Consider the following 19,046-nt stretch of genomic DNA (forward strand, 5'->3'; position numbering starts at 1 on the left):
TTTTTTTTTCTTTGGGTGAGGAGTCTGACTCTAGGTCAGAATCATATGTGTGATCTTTCAGGCCTGGCAGTTAGCAATTAAGACTTTTCCTGCAAGGCCTCATCGGGAGAAGCTGCCATCCGCACACCAGAATTGGTATACAGCCAGTGCACTGCAGTTTTCTGTAGGGATTCCAGTCAAGCCTTCCCCCACCCACCCCCCGCCCTGCCTCTCCCCACTCTGTGTGGCCATGCTTTTATGTATATCTGCATTCTGATAAAGTGAATGCATATGTGGGGAGCCACAAAATGGATGTCACGCCAGTGGCCTAGTCAAGGTCACATTTCTAAACCTTAGTCAGCCTGCCCTTATGGGAAACACCTGTCAAGGAAACCTAACATACTACAATCGCAATCCTCCAACCTCATTTTAGCTAGCTCACCTTACCCTAGAAAACAGGACGTGCTAGCCTTATAAGGAAATCCCTGACCTTCTAGGCAATCATGCTGTTTCCACATTGCCTCTTCTAATGTACTATAAAGCTTGCTCTTGCCCAAAATCCCCTGGGAAGAGTGTTCCACTGCTAGTTTTTTCATTTGACAATTCCTAGACCAGATGCCTGCATTCAGAGGACTCCTTATTGGGGGCCTCTGCGGAGACCCTTTCTCCACTTTGGCTCAGTACCATTCCTCTCTTAGCTCTTCCCTTCCTCCTAAACCCCCCACTCTGCGCCGGTCCGTGCGCCCACAAAAAGGCATTAGCCTCTTTTTCAGGGGTCTGGGGCAGTGAGACAGTTTCCCCCATCTTTGTTGCATCCACTGGATCCTTGCCTGGTGTCATTCCACAGGGGAAAATGGAACACTGGGGAGCCGGTGCCTCTTTTTGCCTCTTGTTTACACTGTTATGGTAAGTAAAAGGCTTGATTGCTACTTTCACAGTTTGCCTTTTTGCCGAATGGGCCACCTCAATACTTGATTGCTCAATAGAGGGAAGTGGGAATGGGGTTCCTAATTATTTGTGATTTTCTTTTTCCTTTTCAAGCTTTAAGGGGTGTCTTTTAGAAATGTTTCTGGAATTCACTGAATAATAGTTTGACTTTACATTTGTGAAACACTATGTCGTTTATAATGTTCTTTGTAAAAACTTTGTGACTTACGAATTATCTCCATTTAAGAAATGAGCCTTAGGCAAAGTAAGTGACTTTCCCAAAAATCATGATTAATGGATCGGCTGTACCATGACTTAAACTTGAGGCTTATTCTGTTCTCAGTTCAGCACTTTCTACTATACCACCCCACTTCATTGGTAAATCAGTCTTTCACTTTCTTGGGAAGTTGGGACTACTTTAGGGCTGAATAATAAGCATAGCACATCAAGTAGGAAGCTTGATCCTGTGGTATTAATGAAGCCCTAGGGAAATTGTAAGGAGAGCCAGACTGACGGTAACAACAGTAATATCAACTAAAGTTTATTGAGCACTTACCATGCACCTAGCACTATGCTACATTATGCTAGATAGATCACCTTCTATAACCCTCCCATATTTTGCAATAATCTTATTAGTCACATTTTATTGAGGAAATTGAGGTTAACAAAGTTAAGTATCATGTTAGAGGTTATATGGTAGTAAGTGGCAGATCCTGGATTCAACTTCATCCAAACCCTTTGCCTCTTCACCTGAAATTGTTTTCCAAGGAGAATTGAGGTGATTCTGCCCTACTTGGAGTATTTCTGCTGTTAAGGAAGAGTGGGAGAAGAATTCTCTGGAACAGAATCTTCTAATACTGTATTTCTCAATGTTGAAAAATATATAAACCTTCATTTAAAGGAAAAGAATTCTCAGACCCCTGAGTTGATATTTTACTATATTATTAACACAAATCTGGTTATAAGCTCTTTGTACATAGAGCTATTATTCAACTATAAAATCAAAATAAGCACAAATACAACCACAAAGCCAATAAAATTCAAATTAACAACATTATAACGTGACTGCTGATGTTTTACCAAAACTAAATTGCAGCTCTCATTATAAACAAGGTACTGACCACCACCACACAGGTTCTTTGGACTTCATCCCATCTGTACTGTGTGTGCTATGTGTCTTCTCAATTCCCTCACCACTTTTCTCAACTCAAAATACTGCAGAATCGGGCTTCCCTGGTGGTGCAGTGGTTGAGAGTCCGCCTGCTGATGCAGGGGACACGGGTTCGTGCCCCGGTCTGGGAAGATCCCACATGCTGCGGAGCGGCTGGGCCCATGAGCCATGGCCGCTGAGCCTGCACGTCCGGAACCTGTGCTCCGCAACGGGAGAGGCCACAACAGTGAGAGGCCTGCGTACCGCCAAAAAAAAAAAAAAAATACTGCAGAATCTTTTTACAGTGTGCTGTGTACTCAGATGCATCATTTCTATCTTATATCTGTGCTACTTGTTGCAACAAGATCATAAATGCACATATAGGCACTGAAATCAAGTAGCAGTTATACATTTGCTCCTACTGATTTTATTTTTTAGATTATCATAATAAATATACAATTAAAAAAGTTGTCGTAGGATCTTAAATGTGTCCAGTGGGGGATTGATCCTGAGGAGCAAAGGATGGAGATTTATTATAATGACCTGCTGAAGATTAAAATGAGGTGGTAGTTGGGGGTCCATATTTCAGCTTTTTGTCCATGCTAAAATGTTTCTTTTTCCTAGGTGTTCATGGCCTTGTGGTTCTCCCACACTGTAAGCATCTCTCATTCAGATAGGATTTCCTTCTCCTTGTTACAGCATTACTGTTTTTGTTACTAGGTGACATAGGTTAAACTCAGAAGGCCTAATTACTAACCAGTACCTTCTGTCTGTCTTTTCTTCCCCTTGTTTCTGTTAAACCCAGACTTCAACCACATCAAGTCCATCAACCTTCCCCAATCCCTCCTTCTCCTCTCTCCTCTTTATTTTTAAATTTCTAGTCGTTTTGGGTTTTTATGGTCATTTGTTACATTCTCCCTCAATTCCACATCCTAAATCACCATTACTTTCTGTACTACAAGCCTAGACAGGCCTAATCTAGGTAAAACCACATATTTTCCTCTCAGACTGCCTGGTGGTAGAGGAAATCACATAACTGCTATATTATTTAGGTTACTTTTGGTTGGAGATAACAGAAAACTCAGACTGGCTTAAACAATTAAGGGAATATATTGGCTCAATAACTGAAAAAGCCAGGTGTGGGACTAGCTTCAAATGAAACTTAATCTAACTAATTAACAGTGGGACCTAACTTCTTTTTATTTTCCCAATTTTCCTTCTTCAGAGTTGGCTTCATCCTAAATGTGTACCGTGCCATCATCCTTAGGCCAGGTAGCTTCAAGATAGCTTTTGTCATGGACTGAATTGTGTCCCCTTCCCCCAAATTCATACGTTGAAGCCCCAAACCCCCGCCATGTGACTATATTTGGATAAGGCCTTTGTGGAGGAAATAAAAGTTAAGTGAGGTGATAAGGATGGAGCCCTAATGCAATAGAAATGTGTCCTCATAAGAAGAGAAAGAGATACCCAAGATCTCTCTTTCCACAAGCATGCAAGATGGAAGGCCATGTGAGGACACAGCAAGAAAGTAGCAAGAAGGACCTCACCAGAAACCAACCCTGATGCCACCTTGATCTTGGACTTCTAGCTTCCAGAACTGTGAGAAAATAAATTTCTACTGTTTAAGCCACCCAGGCTGTGGTATTTTGTTAAGGCAGCCTGAGCTGACTAATACAGCTTTCAGTAGCTCCAGGGCTTCATGCTTCCTCTTTCACGTGTAACAGGTATGAAAAATCATCTTTGTCCCAAAATTTCTAGCACTAGACCTAAGAGATGCACTCTGTTGGCCAGATTTAGTCTGATGCTCACCTCTGAACCAGTCACGATGCCCACAGATTTGGAATGTACTGATTGGCTCAGTGTAGGTTATGCAGTCCATCTCTGGCTTCAGCCAGGTCCACTGTGGCTTCTCTGCAAACTCATAGATCCCAGGTCCATGAGCTATTGGAAGTGGGGAGTGAGTACTCAGGAGGCAGCTAATAAATGATCACTAATTTGAGTTGCAACTTCACGTGGGCCAATTATGTTGTTCACATTACTTTACTCAAATGTTGTTAGTTTCCTTTCTCATTTTTTTTTCCTGTTCCTTCTTTTCTCAGGTTCCCTACCTTGCAGCCTCTTACTTCACAAAGAAGAGAGCATTGGGAAGGGGTTCTCTTAACAATCTTCCCTTCCACTACAAGCACACCTGTTCTTACTCATCAGAGGATGAGATTGTTCTTGATGCCTTACATGGATAACATGTTTTCTGTGTACTTATTCCCGCTCCCTACCTCCCACTTCTGGAAACTTGTTTGTCAACAATCCATCTCTTTCCGCTATCTTCAGTCTATTTTGTTTCCGACACTGGGTTTTCTCTCATCCTACAAAGATACTTAGGATTCTTTGCATCTAAACAAATACTTCTTTGACCTAGGGAATCCCTTAAGATAAGGCCCAAGTTCTGTTTTTTTCTTCGCTACTGCTTATCAGAGTCCTCTACATTTACTACCTCCCCTACCCCAGTGTCCTACTTATTCCTAAAGTCTGCATTCTGCCAGCACAGCCAGGATTCAAATCACTTTGATAAAGGTCATAATTGATCTGTGCCTTCAAAACCAATTATTTATTTTTAGCTTCTCCTTTTTTAATGTTCTTTAGTATTTGATCACATAAACTGGTTCCTCTTCCTCTACCTGACTCCTAAGTATTGTATTCCCTTGAATTCTATCTATCTCCTTTTTTTCTTGATCAATTCATCATGACTTCACCCACCAACCTGTAGACCAGGGACTTGTCTCTGAAATCTATATCTCTAATGCCTACTAATTACCTGAACTCATTTCCAACTATCTTTTGGGGATATTCATTTGAATGTATTGTGGGATCCTTAAAATTTGTCATGTGCAAAGTGACCTTATTCTCTTCCCTTCCCTACCCACATCCCACCATTATCCACCTTTTTTTTTTTTTTTTTTTTGCGGTACGCGGGCCTCTCAGTGTCGTGGCCTCTCCCGTTGCGGAGCACAGGCTCCGGACGCGCAGGCTCAGTGGCCATGGCTCACGGGCCCAGCCGCTCCACGGTATGTGGGATCGTCCCAGACCGGGGCACGAACCCGTGTCCCCTGCATCGACAGGCGGACTCTCAACCACTGCGCCACCAGGGAAGCCCATGCCACTATCTTTGGCTCTCATGATCTGTGACAAATTCTTCTTGAGTGTAGCCCTCATCTAATCAATTCTGTATAGGAGTGGTTTTAAGTCATTGATGTGCACCAGGATCATATGTGAAGATTTAAGAAGCTGTAGATGCCCCAGTCCCAGAGCTTTGATTTTTACTGCTCTCATTTAGGGCGCAGTAACTGGCAGGATAAGACCATCATAACAATCTTTATAAAATACAATCTGATCATGTTGTTTACCTGTTTAGAACTTATCAGTTGTTGACAGTGTCTATAAGAAAATATTCAAGCTGCTTAATTTGGTATATATAAAGATTCCTCATTATCTGGCCCCTGCCTAATTTTCCGGCCTTATAATCACTTCTCCACTCCAACCTCCATCTGTCCCTCACATCGTAGGCTCTAAGCATATAAAATTACTTTTAAAAAATAAACGTTTAATTTTAGAACAGTTTTAGATTTACAGAGAAATTGTGAGAATAGTATAGATAGTTACCATATACTCCATACCAGATTCACCTATTATTAACATCTTACATTAGTATCTATATTTGTCACAATTAATGAACCAATACTGATACATTATTGTTAACTAAAGTCCATGGTTTATTCAGATTAAAAAATTTTTTTTCACCTAATATCCTTTTTCTGTTACAGGATTGCATCCAAGATACACTACATTTAGTTGTCGTGTCTCTTTAGGCTCATCTTGGCTCTGACAGTTTCTCGGATTTAACTTGTTTTCGATGACCTTGACAGTTTGGGGGAATACTGGTCAGGTATTTTGAAGAATGTTTCTCAGTTGGGGTTTGTCTGATGTTCTTCTCATGATTAGACTGGAGTTATGGGTTTGGGGGAGGAAGAAGAATACAGAGGCAAAGTGCCATTCTCATCATATCATATAAAGAATATATACTGTCAACCTGACTTATCGTTGTTGATGTTAACCTTGATCACCTGACTGAGGTAGTGTTTCTCAAGTTTCTCCACTGCAGAGTCACTCCCCCACATCCCACCCATACTGTACTCTTTAGAAGGAAGTAACTATGCGCAGCCCACATTTAAGGAATGAGGAGTTATGTTCCACCTCCTTGAGGGTGGAGTGTCTACATAAATTATTTGGAAGTCTTCTGCATGAGAGATTTGTCCCTTCTCACCCATTTATTTATTTGTTTAGTCAATCAACCATTTCTATCAATATGAACACATGGATATTTATTTTATATTTTGGGTTATAAGCCAAAATTATTTTGTGGTTCAGAGTATCAGTATTTCAGCTTTGGCCATTGGGAGTGCTTTCAGTTGGCTTATGTGTCCCTTTGACATATCCTTATCATTGTGGGTTGTTTTTTTGTTTTTGTTTGAGCAGTTCCTTACTTTCTGGCACCATGCTACAGGCTCATTTTATATATTCCCTGCCCCAATCCTAGCATCAGCTATTTTTCCAAGGAGCTCTGATTCCTTTTATTGGAGAATAGTATTAGAAACCAAGATGGTCCCTGGTGTGCTTGTTGCTACAGGGGTATGTTTGCCTCTCAACTAACAGAATAAGGAAATATATGTGTGTATGCTAACCCATGTATATACACACATCTATAATTAGTTCTGTATGTAACATCTGTATTTATAAGCTAAATATGAGTTCATACTGATGACTCCAATTCTAATTCATTACCATATGAATTATTCTAGCCTTCTCCCCTCACTTATCCATAACCTTCCACTCCTGGTGAGAAACCTGATTCCCACCATCTGCTTCTTAATTGTTCAATTCCAGTGTATTTGTATAGTGACTTCAGAATGGTTAACCCTTTATCAACTAAAGCACAGTGCTTATTACAATTCTTACTGCCCTTAGTCTTACAGACTCTACTCATTTCCAAAGTTACTTAGCATCTTTCTTCAAATTACTTTTGCTTCCCTGAATATACCATATGTTTTCACACTTCTTTGTCTTTATTTGTGCTAGTCCCTCTGTCTGGGGTGCCCTGGTTTTTACCCTTATCTCCTTGGAATATTGCCACTCACTCTTCTAGACCCAGCACAGATGTTGCCTTCACCAGGAAGCTTTCCCTAGCCACAACCAAGAGACTTAATCACCAATGCCTCTGTACTTTAATAGCACTTTATTCCCACCTCTATTACACATTTATCAGGACTCTGTTTGCATCTCATTTTTCTTCACTTGGTGGTAAGTTTCTTTTTTTTTTTTTTTTAATTTCTTTTTGGCTGCATTGGGTCTTTGTTGCTGCATGTGGGCTTTTTCTAGTTGCGGTGAGCAGGGGCTACTCTTTGTTGCAGTGCGCGGGCTTCTCGTTGTGGTGGCTTCTCTTACTGCAGAGCATGGGCTCTAGGTGCGCGGGCTTCAGTAGCTGTGGCTCGCAGGCTCTAGAGCGCAGGCTCAGTAGTTGTGGCTCACAGGCTTAGTTGCTCCACAGCATGTGGAATCTTCGTGGACCAGCGCTTGAACGGGTGTCCCCTGCATTGGCAGGCGGATTCTTAACCACTGCGTCACCAGGGAAGCCCTGGTGATAAGGTTCTTGAGGGCAGGAACCAAATAGATTTGTCCCTGGATTCCTAGGACTCAATAGTAATGGATGTTATGTTAGAATCCTCTTGGGTGAAAATTACAGAAAACCTAATAGTGGCTAAAATATATAAGGATTTATTTTTCTCATCTAGCAGGAAATCCAGAGGAAAGTGGTAACTATCATTGGTTTACCTGTTCAATGATACTGTCAAGAACCAGGCCCTTTCCCTCACCTGTACACAGCATCACTTTCCTTTATTCAGGAAAAAGGCAGAGTGAGGGTGTCAGCAAGCCATCCTCCAGCCCCTTTCCCTTCTGTATGGAGGCAAAGACTTTTGCCCGTTAACAGACTTCTGTCATCTAGAACATGGTCACATGGCTCCTCCAACTGCAAGAGAAGATGGGAAGGTGTATTTTTAGGAAGGCTAATCTTTTCAATAAGGCCAAGATGTTGGAATTAAGCTCCAAGTAATCACAAGGCCACAAGGAGGTCAGGAATCTGTTTCCTGTTGGATAAAAGGCCTGAGGGTAGACAGAAGACCAGGCCAAGAAGACTCTTTAAGACAAGAGGAGAAAAGGCTTGATCTCAGTGGGAGCAACATCTGTTATTGGTAGAAAGCACAAATGTACCTAATGAGGAATCTAACATACTCTGACTACCCACTCTATATTCCTAGCATTCTGTATTGCTCCCTGGAAACTTTCGACTTGTCTGTTTTCATGTGGAAATTGTATCATTCTTGTGAATTTTACTTTCCATTCTCTGGTGCCTTTTCTGTGTCATACCTCCTGTGATGTGACAGTCAAATTTTTACCTGATAGACCATGGTGCAGTTTGCCTTGATTTTTTGCAAGTTATAACTAATTGTAGTTCTTTAAAATAGAATTTACACAGTTCTATAATTTCTGCCTACCTAAATCCCACATTCTTTTGAAATTATGGAAATACATTCATTTGGATGCTTTTATTCATTAATGTTCTGTTTCGCGTTTTTTTTAAAAATTATTTTTATTTTTGGCTGCATTGGGTCTTCATTGCTGCGTGCGGGCTTTCTCTAGTTGCAGCGAGCGGGGGCTACTCTTCATTGCAGTGCATGGACTTCTCATTGTGGTGGCTTCTCTTGTTGTGGAGCACAGGCTCTAGGTGCACAGGCTTCAGTAGTTGTGGCATGCGGGCTCAGTAGTTGTGGCTCGCAGGCTCTAGAGCACAGGCTCAGTAGTTGTGGTGCATGGGCTTAGTTGCTCCGCAGCATGTGGGATCTTCCCAGACCAGGGCTCAAACCTGTGTCCCCTGCATTGGCAGGCGGATTCCTTTTTTTTTTTTTTTAATAAATTTGTTTATTTATTTATTTATGGCTGTGTTGGGTCTTCGTTGCTGCTCACGGGCTTTCTCTAGTTGCAGAGAGCGGGGGCTACTCTTCATTGCAGTGTGCAGTCTTCTCATTGCATGGCTTTTCTTGTTGCAGAGCACGGGCTCTAGACACACAGGCTTAAGTATCTATGGCATGTGGGCTCAGTAGCTGTGGCACGTGGGCTGTAGAGCGCAGGCTCAGTAGTTGTGACTCACGGGCTTAGTTGCTCCGTGACGTGTGGGATCTTCCTGGACAGGGATCGAACCCGTGTCCCCTGCATAGGCAGGCGTATTCTTAACCACTGTGCCACCAGGGAAGTCCCCAAGTTTTTTTTTTTTCCTAAGATTTTTTAAATTATTTATTTATTTTATTTATTTATTTTTGGCTGTGTTGGGTCTTTGTTGCTGCGCGTGGGCTTTCTCTAGTTGTGGCGAGCGGGGGATACTCTTCGTTGAGGTACACAGGCTTCTCTTTGCAGTAGCTTCTCTTGTTGCAGAGCATGGGCTCTAGGCGTGCGCGGGCTTCAGTAGTTGTGGCACATGGGCTCAGTAGTTGTGGCTCGCGGGCTCTAGAGTGCAGGCTCAGTAGTTGTGGCGCACAGGCTTAGTTGCTCCGCAGCATGTGGGATCTTCCCAGACCAGGGCCCGAACCTGTGTCCCCTGCATTGGCAGGCAGATTCTTAACCACTGCGCCACCAGGGAAGCCCCCCCCAAGGTTTTTATATATAACATTCATTTATAACTTGAATTCTTTATAATATTCCATTTTGTGCCAGGACAGCCTTATTGATACATTAGTCCAAACATGACTGGGTAAATCCTGCATACAGGTGCAAGCATCTCCTGCCATCTAGAGTACCTAGGGTTAAGGCCATTTGCAATGAATCAGGAAGCAGAAGTCTCATTAAGTGTAGAACTCCATTAACGTCATTCATGAGAGTTTTTTACTAGAATTTGTAAGGACTGGTAACACATAAAGCATGCATGTAACTTAATACCTTTTCTCAGCCCACCAAATCTGATTACTACTTCTAGAAGTTACTGTAGTGCGCACAAATGTGAAATGGCAGGTGAATGAGTTAAAACAGATTTCATTCTGGTCCAGCGTGTTTTTGGAGACAACTTCCAGAGCAATTAGAATACCCTTCAGATATTCAGGTTTAAGGCAGCTTTGAGATGGGTTTACATGAAATCCTTCATATAACGTGTGAGTCCCAGTAACTTCTTTTGTGTGTGAGTGCATGGTGACACCTTTAAGGGTGGTCTTAGAGAGCAAACACAGCATGAGATTCCCATTTTGAAGCTGCAGAGTGACTGACATCATAGTGTGATCAAAGTGCTCTGCAAATACTTACTGTAATTATTGTTGTTGTTCTGTTCTTGCTAATAACCTTATTTATTCTCTGAAATTATAATCATCCAAAGAAAGATTAAAACAAGATGTACGAGTGGCCTGAGCTCTTTGCCTCACAGATGGTCACCCTCAGAGTTCTCTGAAATTGACAGAGTTAATTGAAGCTTCAGTTTTCACGCCTGTAGTTGATACTTAAGTGTTTCTTACCTGTGGCTTTCACTATTCAAAACAGTACAACAATAGCACTTTAATTTGCTCTCATTAATGGTAGCCTCTCAGGTAATGTTAGTGCAGCTTTATCTAGATGTTGTTTGTTCCTCTGAATGAAACCTTTGTACCAGCTTCCCAGCCAGAGAAGGAAAGCTAAACAGTTACAAAGGTAAAAACATGAATGTCTCACTAATTTACTCATTTAAAGGATGCTCAGAACCCAGGAAACATCCAAGGGAAGTTAACTTTTAAGCAAAGGGCAGGCATTTAGTGTATGATTAATGGCAGTTTCTTTCTCTGAGATTTCAGTGAGCTGAGACAACTGGGAATCATTCTTAGGGAGGCAGCTCAGAGCCAGCGAAGTGCTCCAAGGATAATCATTACAGATTTACACAAACAACAGTACTATTTGCTCTAGTTCTTTGGTGCCCTCCCAATAGTATTGAGATGTGAGGAAGCAATCTTAGGCTCAAGCTTAAATAGTAAGGGAAAGAAGTCCTTCTTTGCCTCTACTCCTCAACTGAGTAAAAGTAAAAGACCAGTGAAAAGAACAGGGTGTTAAAATGTTATGTTATTTAGGTTATGCAAGAGCACTTTGCCTGTACCTTGAGATTTGAGTACTGAAAAAGAGAATGACTGTGCTGCCCTACATCTGGGGACTGGTGTCTCCCAGTGGCATTGCTTGCTGTTTGATTAAGGCCCAAGAGAAAAAAACAGAATTGAGAAAGATGAAGGGAGGGAAGAAATTCTGGGCTTCCTTAAATCAAATACAACAAATTAGCAACCCCAGTAAAGACTGGGGAGTCAATACTGTGATCCTTCTTGTATGTGTGGTGTACAAAGGTAGGGCGCAAATTGTATATCTGTGCATAACAAAGATGTTTTTAAAAAAAGGTAGAGCATAGGCTCTCCCGTTCAACTGCTTTGGGTCAAGTTGAAGCCCCATTAGTTATTGGTTGGGTAACTTTAAGCATGTTACTTTACTTCATTCTCTGTGAGGTTTTCCTATGTAATATGGGTATAAAAATAGGACCCCTTGGTAGGGAAATAGAGGTTAAATAAGATAATACATGTAAAGTGCTTAGAACAGGGCCTCAAACATGGTAAATACTTAACTTTTTAAAATATTAATATTTATATGAAAAATAAATTGGGATTGGTGATTTACTTCCTCAAAGATTTTTTCAAATTGCAATGTATGGCATGCAGTATTTCCTTTTACTAAAATTATCCCTTTTATTTAAGAAGTAGTTAAAACAATTACTCTACAAAAATAACATTTGCAGTTACTTAAAACATGAAATATCCTATATACATCTTACCTGTTTCAGAAGAATATGATATAGTTTTGTTGGTATGGTATGGTAAGGGCTGTGAGTCATTGTGAAAAGGGCCACATTTTAGTGGAAAGCAAAGCATTTAGCCAAAATTTGGAGGTAGGGCAGAGATCTCTTCCCTAAAAGTCGTCCTTCTACACCAAGGCTACTGCTTTTGCTACAAGCATAATGTGGTGTTAGTGGTAAGCTCAGAAAACTTGTGAGTGTTAAAACCACCTTCTCCTTGGCTTGTCATACGATATATATGTGGAACCCAAGTCATTTTATACATTTGTTTGTTTCCTTGTATTCTAAAATGGGTGCACACTTACCTACATCTGAGAGCTGGCAGGAAGTCTGTCAGCTCTTCATGGCATACCAATGTAGTTATAGCATAATAAATGCTATTGATAATGAAATTCTCTCACTCTGATACCCATATGAGCTTCAGTTCCTTTCTGGATCTGTTCCTCAGTGATTGCTTTAGCCAACTGACTATTCATGACTGAGTCTTGGTGTTGAGGTATCAGAGGACCATGGCCCTAAAGCCATGCTCCTTCTTCATTCTGTTTCATTTTGACCTTGATAGGACTTGAGAGGAAGAACCACCATAGGATGGTGAGCTGAAAGTGAGAACCTATAGGCAAAGTAAGTAAAAGAAATACCACTTGATTATATGGACTAGAATTTGATATGGCAGAACCAGTTTGAGCTAAGTTAAGTGAAGCATCAGAACCACAAACCTTTTAAGGTGTTTCCAACTGTAAATTAAAACTCAAACACCTAACAAGGATTTGTGGAAATTCTTGTTGCCTTCGTATTTCTCTGCTCTGGACTGTTGTAACTCAAACTGCCTTAGCAATTAAAGCACACCAAGACATGCCTAGAAAACTCTTACCAGGCTTCCCTCTTTTGGATATCTGCAAGTTTTATTCCTGACAAACACCTGATAACTAGGAACTATAATGAGAAGCCCTAAGTCTGTGGGAAAACTGCATTGTAATAATGTGGCCAATATTCAGACCTTTATTTCATACAGTTGTACTACTTTTCCATGTTATGCTGGCCTCATAAAACAAATTGAGAAGTGTTCTCTCCCCTATTTTCTGAAAGAGTCTGTGTAAGATTGGTGTTATTTCCTCCTTAAACATTTGATAGTCACTAGTGAAGTCATCAGGGCCTCCAGTTTTCTTTGTAGGAAGGTTTTTTGGTTTGTTTTTTTATTGTGGTAAAATATACATAAAATTTACTTCCAGAAAATGACTATTACTAGAAATAAGGAGGGGCATTTATTAATGAGTCAATTCATCAAAAATATTAACATTTAATATTGCTGTTGTGGTCAGAAAACATACTCTGTATGATTTGAATACTTTGGAATTTATTAAGACTTGTCTTATAGCTCAGCATATGTGGTCTGCCTTGGCAAATGGTTCATGATCAGTTGAAGAAATGTGTATTGTGCTGTTATTAGGTATATTGCTCTTTCTATAAATGTCATTCAGGTCAAGTTGATAATGTTCAAAACTCCTGTGTCCTTATTGATTTTTTGATAGTTCATTTCTGAGTGTTGTTCTGTTTATTACTGAGAGAGGGCTATTAAAATCTCCAAGTATTGCCGTGAATTTGTTAATTTTTCCTTTTAAAAGATTCTATTTTTGCTTCGTGTATTTTGAAGCTCTGGTATTAGGTACATGTACATTTAAGATTTTTATGTCTTGATGAATTGGCTCATCATTATTAAATGTAATAGTCTTTTTAAAAGTCTATTTTGTCTATTATTATACCTCCATTAGTTTTTTTCATGCAGTGTTTGCATGGTATCTCTTTTTGTTTTCTTTTTTTTCAATGTACTACAGAGCCCAAGAAGACCCAGAAGATATAAAGTAGGATCGCCATTTATATAAGTTTCAAAAATAGGCAAAATTAAACAGTGTTGTTTAGGAATGCATCAGTAGATGGCAAAACTGGGGACACACAAGGAAGGAAATGAGCACCAGGCAGGGCGGGGGCTTTTGTCTGAGGTGGGAGCAGGGGCTGCTGAGCACAAGTACGCTGAAGGGCTGCTTCTTTTACGACTGTTTATTAAACATCCGTGTTTTATGCACTTGTCTGTATGTATGTCAGATTTCACAACTGAATATGTGAATTATGAAAGACAAAAAAGTGGAGCTACTAAGTTGCTTCATTAAATAAGTGTAATTTCTGATTCCTGACCCTTTAACTCACTCCTATACCCTCAAATGCCAGCAGGTGTAAAGGGCAGCTTCCCAAGTTTATTGCTCCGTTGTATCTCCAGAGCAATTAAAACACTGGAGGTGAACTGGAAAGATCTGGAAAGACCTAGATCCCACCACCTCAGATAAGAAGAAATGTCAGCAGCAACCCCTGCTCACCGGAAGGAATCAAGAAAGGACTGCTCTCCTGCTCAAATATTTGTGCTGCTCTTTTACCATCCCAGTCATCATTGCGCAGAGTTTATGTTTAACACCAAATGCTTGTAGGGCTACCAGGTCCCATCTCTTTTTTAATTGTAATCTATTTGTATCTTTAAAGTGCTTCTCTTATAGACAATACAGGTATGCCCTGCTTTTTGAAAGTTTGCTTTACCTCCTTCACTTTGATGAAAGACCTACATTGGTCTAAATGAAAGAAATCTGAAGAGGATTTTCACTTCTACGAAAAAAGGTGAAAACCGAAAATAGCTTTCAGTGTTTGTTTTGCAGTGAGCTGTTATAGAGGCGGTGCAAACCCTGAGCATCAAGAGCGGCACCTCCAAGCTCCTTCCCTGGGAACTACACTCAGCATCCCAGCATTAAGCCGCCATAGCTTTGAGCATCTGTGCTTTATCTTGATTTATTTTGTTAACAAGATGTGTCCTAAGGTAATTGCTTTTTTGCTTTACGCCATTTTGGCTTACAAAAGGTTTCACAGGAATCCTCTACTTTCGGATAGTGGGGGAGACCTGTATATGGTTGAGTATTGCTTTTTCATACAAATTAGCAACCTGTGTCTTTTAACTGGAATCCATTTACACTTAATGTAATTACTGATATGGTTGGATTTAAATATGTCATCTTGGTATTTGTTTTCTAATGGTTCCATCTGATCTTTGGTTTCTCCTCCTTCCTTTCCTGCCTTCTTTTGGGTGAATAGAATATTTTTAGCTATGCTTCTTTGTGTTATTTCAAATAAAAGTACTAATCCATACAATTTCATTATGCAAATAATATCTTAATTAAACTTGTATTCAAATTAGGGTATGCCAAAGACCTAAATAGACATTTCTCCAAAGAAGATATACAGATTGCCAACAAACACATGAAAGAATGCTCAACATCACTAATCATTAGAGAAATGCAAATCAAAACTACAGTGAGGTATCACCTCACACCGGTCAGAATGGCCATCGTCAAAAAATCTAGAAACAATAAATGCTGGAGAGGGTGTGGAGGAAAGGGAACCCTCTTGCACTGTTGGTGGGAATGTAAACTGATACAGCCACTATGGAGAACAGCATGGAGGTTCCTTAAAAAACTAAAAATAGAACTACCATACGACCCAGCAATCCCACTACTGAGCATATACCCTGAGAAAACCATAATTCAAAAAGAGTCATGTACCACAATGTTCATTGCAGCTCTGTTTACAATAGCCAGGACATGGAAGCAACCTAAGTGTCCATCGACAGATGAATGGATAAAGAAGATGTGGCACATATATACAATGGAATATTACTCAACCATAAGAAGAAACGAAATTGAGTTATTTGTAGTGAGGTGGATGGACCTAGAGTCTGTCACACAGAGTGAAGTAAGTCAGAAAGAGAAAAACAAATACCGTATACTAACACGTATATATGGAATCTAAAAAAAAAAGGTTCTGATGAACCTAGCGGCAGGACAGGAATAAAGACGCGGATGTAGAGAATGGACTTGACATGGAGAGGGTGAAGGGTAAGCTGGGATGAAGTGAGAGAGTGGCATGGACATATATACACTACCAAATGTAAAATAGATAGCTAGTGGGAAGCAGCCACATAGCACAGGGAGATCAGCTCGATGCTTTGTGACCACCTAGAGGGGTGGTATAGAGAGGGTGGGAGGGAGATGCAAGAGGGAGGAGATATGGGGATATATGTATATGTATAGCTGATTCACTTGGTTATAAAGCAGAAACCAACACACCATTGTAAAGCAGTTATACTCCAATAAAGATGTTTTAAATAAACTTTGCATTCCAAAAAAAAAAACAAACAAACAAATTAGGGTATGCCAAAAGAGAGTTAATAGAGGGTACCTAAAGAGAGTGGGACTCTCTGGTGGCAGAAACCAATTTTCTCTACCAGAATTCTTTTGGGAGCTGACCCTGCCCTTCTCTTTTTTTCTCATCACAAAATGGAAACATGACCTAGTAACCATTAAGCTAACATGATAGTCATAACATAAAGCACATATTTATTAATCATTGCAGTGACTATAACTGGATAGCTGCCTGTATAGTGTCAACTCTTCGGTCACTTCCTTCTTCCACACTGCAGGGATCTAAGGAGCCACCTTGGGAAATATGAAGTACCTTCCTTCCAATTAAATTTATGTCAGACAAGTACCATTTGTGTGTAGTCAGTCAAACAATTAATTCACAAGCAGCTTGGTGCTGCCCATAGAAGTTTGCAATTTATTTGAGAAAGCATTTATGTTAAGTAGTTGTATTATGTATCTATATTATGTTTATTATACAGTTTACTATATATTTATATAATATAAAAGATAAAGAGCATTGCAAGGCTGTTGTAGATAATACATAAATGAAATAAAGATGTTTGTGTGGTGAATTAGAAAAAGCTGCCTAAGCTGGACAAATTGCCACATGTTTAGGCCCTGGCTATACCGTGTTTTTCTATGGGCTAGCGGTCTGCAAGGCACACACTTCTCTGACATTTTCCTGAATTGCCTAATATCCAATCTAGTTATGCCTTTTTGTCTCCAGCTGTCTGTAGATGTTCTTGGGCATTTATAGTGAGAGAAACATCTTTTTTTCCCTTCTCTTCCTCTTCTATATATAGATAGATATAGATAAGTATCACGTGATTATTTGAAGGATTGAAATTTCATTTTGATTTGGCTTTCCTGGGTGGAAAACATTTACATCATTTCATACTTTTGAGCATGAATTGCCTCTTTTTCTAGGTGTAATCCATTTCTACTCTTCAGCATACGGAAGATTTTATGAATAATGTTCAGTGCAGAAAGAGAGCTCTAAAAATAATTGTGCTAGTAGGGTTTTGTTAGTCTTATGTGGAACAGTGACAGGAGAAAAGAACAAAGGCACATCAGAGGAAAGGTAGTGGTAGGCAGAGCATTTGATTTCATTTGCCTCCACCAAAGAGCTTGCATTTAGTGGAGAAGGAAAAACAAATAAGAAACAGGAGATCTGCACTAGCTATTGAATGTTTCATTTCTCATCACTGTTAGTCACATTTGAATGGAATCATTGCAGTCTTTTTGGTGTGTATAACTAAGCCTTTTTTTCCCAAAAGGAAAATCTTGAATTTTATGTTTAAAAGCACAATGAGATGTTTTTGACATTCTGCAGTTTGTTTTGGAATTCGTAGTCTTAAAACCCATTGACTTTCAGTAAGGTGGTAAAGGGTGTACAATACATGTCATTTTTATGCCTGATAGCACCTGGGATAGTCTCTAATGCATATTATATATACACACCTTTCATTATCCGTTTCTACCTGACAGCTTACAGTGTTAGGCTGAATGTTGCGATTAACAACTGAATGGGGGTGAAATGCCAAGCGGTATTACAATGAATTCTTATTGGAAAACATAAGCTCTTTAGAGCTTATTTTTTATACTTTTCCATGAAGATTTTAAGCCGACATATATGCCAGTACATAATTAAAATAACATACTCTTTAAATGTTTAAGTTATTCTCCAGAAATGGAGATAGATTTGGCTAATCAAATGATGATTCTCCTCTTGAGCTGGGATTTAAGCATGCGTTTTGTACAGGGAAATCTGTTTTGCAAATGCATTACTGATTATTCTTTAAAATGTATGTATACAGGGTTGTTAGAATAAGAACTGTTGGGATCATATCTTAATATAGTTATTTTACCAATATTCATATTATTCAGCCCAGCCCAGGGAATGAGATTTTTAAAATTTGTTTTCTTATTCTGCTCCTATACTTGGGTTTTTGGTCTAGTGGTCATCAAATATTCCCTAGAAATACATTTGCATAGAATTCCCAAAACAAAATAATAAAATCACTTAAAAAAACTTTTTAGTATACAAAATCCAGATTCTGGGCTTACATGCTTTAGCCATGTGCTAAAAATTATATAAGCAAATACCAAAGAAAGCCAAGTTGGTCAAGGCTGTGACTTATAAAGAATGCCAGGCAATGTTGGACACTCCAGATATTCTTTTTCCTTCTCTTGGCCTGAAAAATACTTCAGGAAAGAAGCTACCATGCCCATCTTTCATTTCAAATTTTTTAGTTTTGATGTCCTGTCTCAGCTTGTAAACCTTTTAGGCCAGTTATTGGCTCTTAGATAAATAATATGTCGTTTAATCCATATTGACTAATTAACTGTTTGTAACTTTCCAGGTACTGATGAGGATGAATGTGATTTGGAGAAATTATTTTTCTCGTCTAAGGATAAGAAAGGTGCCTCACAGATACCGAAGTAGTTATCACCCAGTGGCCCCTCTGGGATCAAGGATTTTAACTGATCCAGCCAAAGTTTTTGAACACAACATGTGGTAAGTTATCTTTTTTGTGTGTGTGTGGTACACAGGCCTCTTACTGTTGTGGCCTCTCCTGTTGCGGAGCGCAGGCTCAGCGGCCATGACTCACGGGCCCAGCCGCTCCGTGGCATGTGGGATCTTCCCGGACCGGGGCATGAACCCGTGTCCCCTGCATCGGCAGGCGGACTCTTAACCACTGCGCCACCAGGGAAGCCCGGTAAGTTATCTTTTAAGTGTGATATAATGTATGTACATTAAGCATCACCAGTGTTATTTTCATTTAGTGCCAGAAAAGGATTTTTT

At 39.9% G+C, this 19,046-nt stretch overlaps 1 protein-coding gene across 8 annotated transcripts in view; it reads left to right on the forward strand.

The window, feature by feature from the left end:
- Window positions 1-19,046, forward strand: part of METTL8 (methyltransferase 8, tRNA N3-cytidine) — a 132,786-nt gene that overhangs the window by 16,687 nt on the left and 97,053 nt on the right. For 2 of the 8 annotated variants that reach the window (XR_010944391.1, XM_067741550.1), the window contains exons 1-2: window positions 15,618-15,791; window positions 18,604-18,758. Coding sequence is in view for 6 of the 8 variants with exons in the window: in XM_067741550.1 (XP_067597651.1) it covers window positions 15,687-15,791; window positions 18,604-18,758 (260 nt within the window). In the remaining 2 variants the exon portion in view is untranslated. Of the gene's footprint in view, window positions 1-14,490; window positions 14,667-14,704; window positions 14,863-15,616; window positions 15,792-18,603; window positions 18,759-19,046 lie in introns of those variants that run through there. The other 6 variants (XM_067741552.1, XM_067741554.1, XM_067741549.1 and 3 more) reach the window with 6 other exon arrangements.

Source organism: Pseudorca crassidens, chromosome 6, assembly GCF_039906515.1.
Source record: "Pseudorca crassidens isolate mPseCra1 chromosome 6, mPseCra1.hap1, whole genome shotgun sequence".
Lineage (NCBI taxonomy): Eukaryota > Metazoa > Chordata > Mammalia > Artiodactyla > Delphinidae > Pseudorca > Pseudorca crassidens.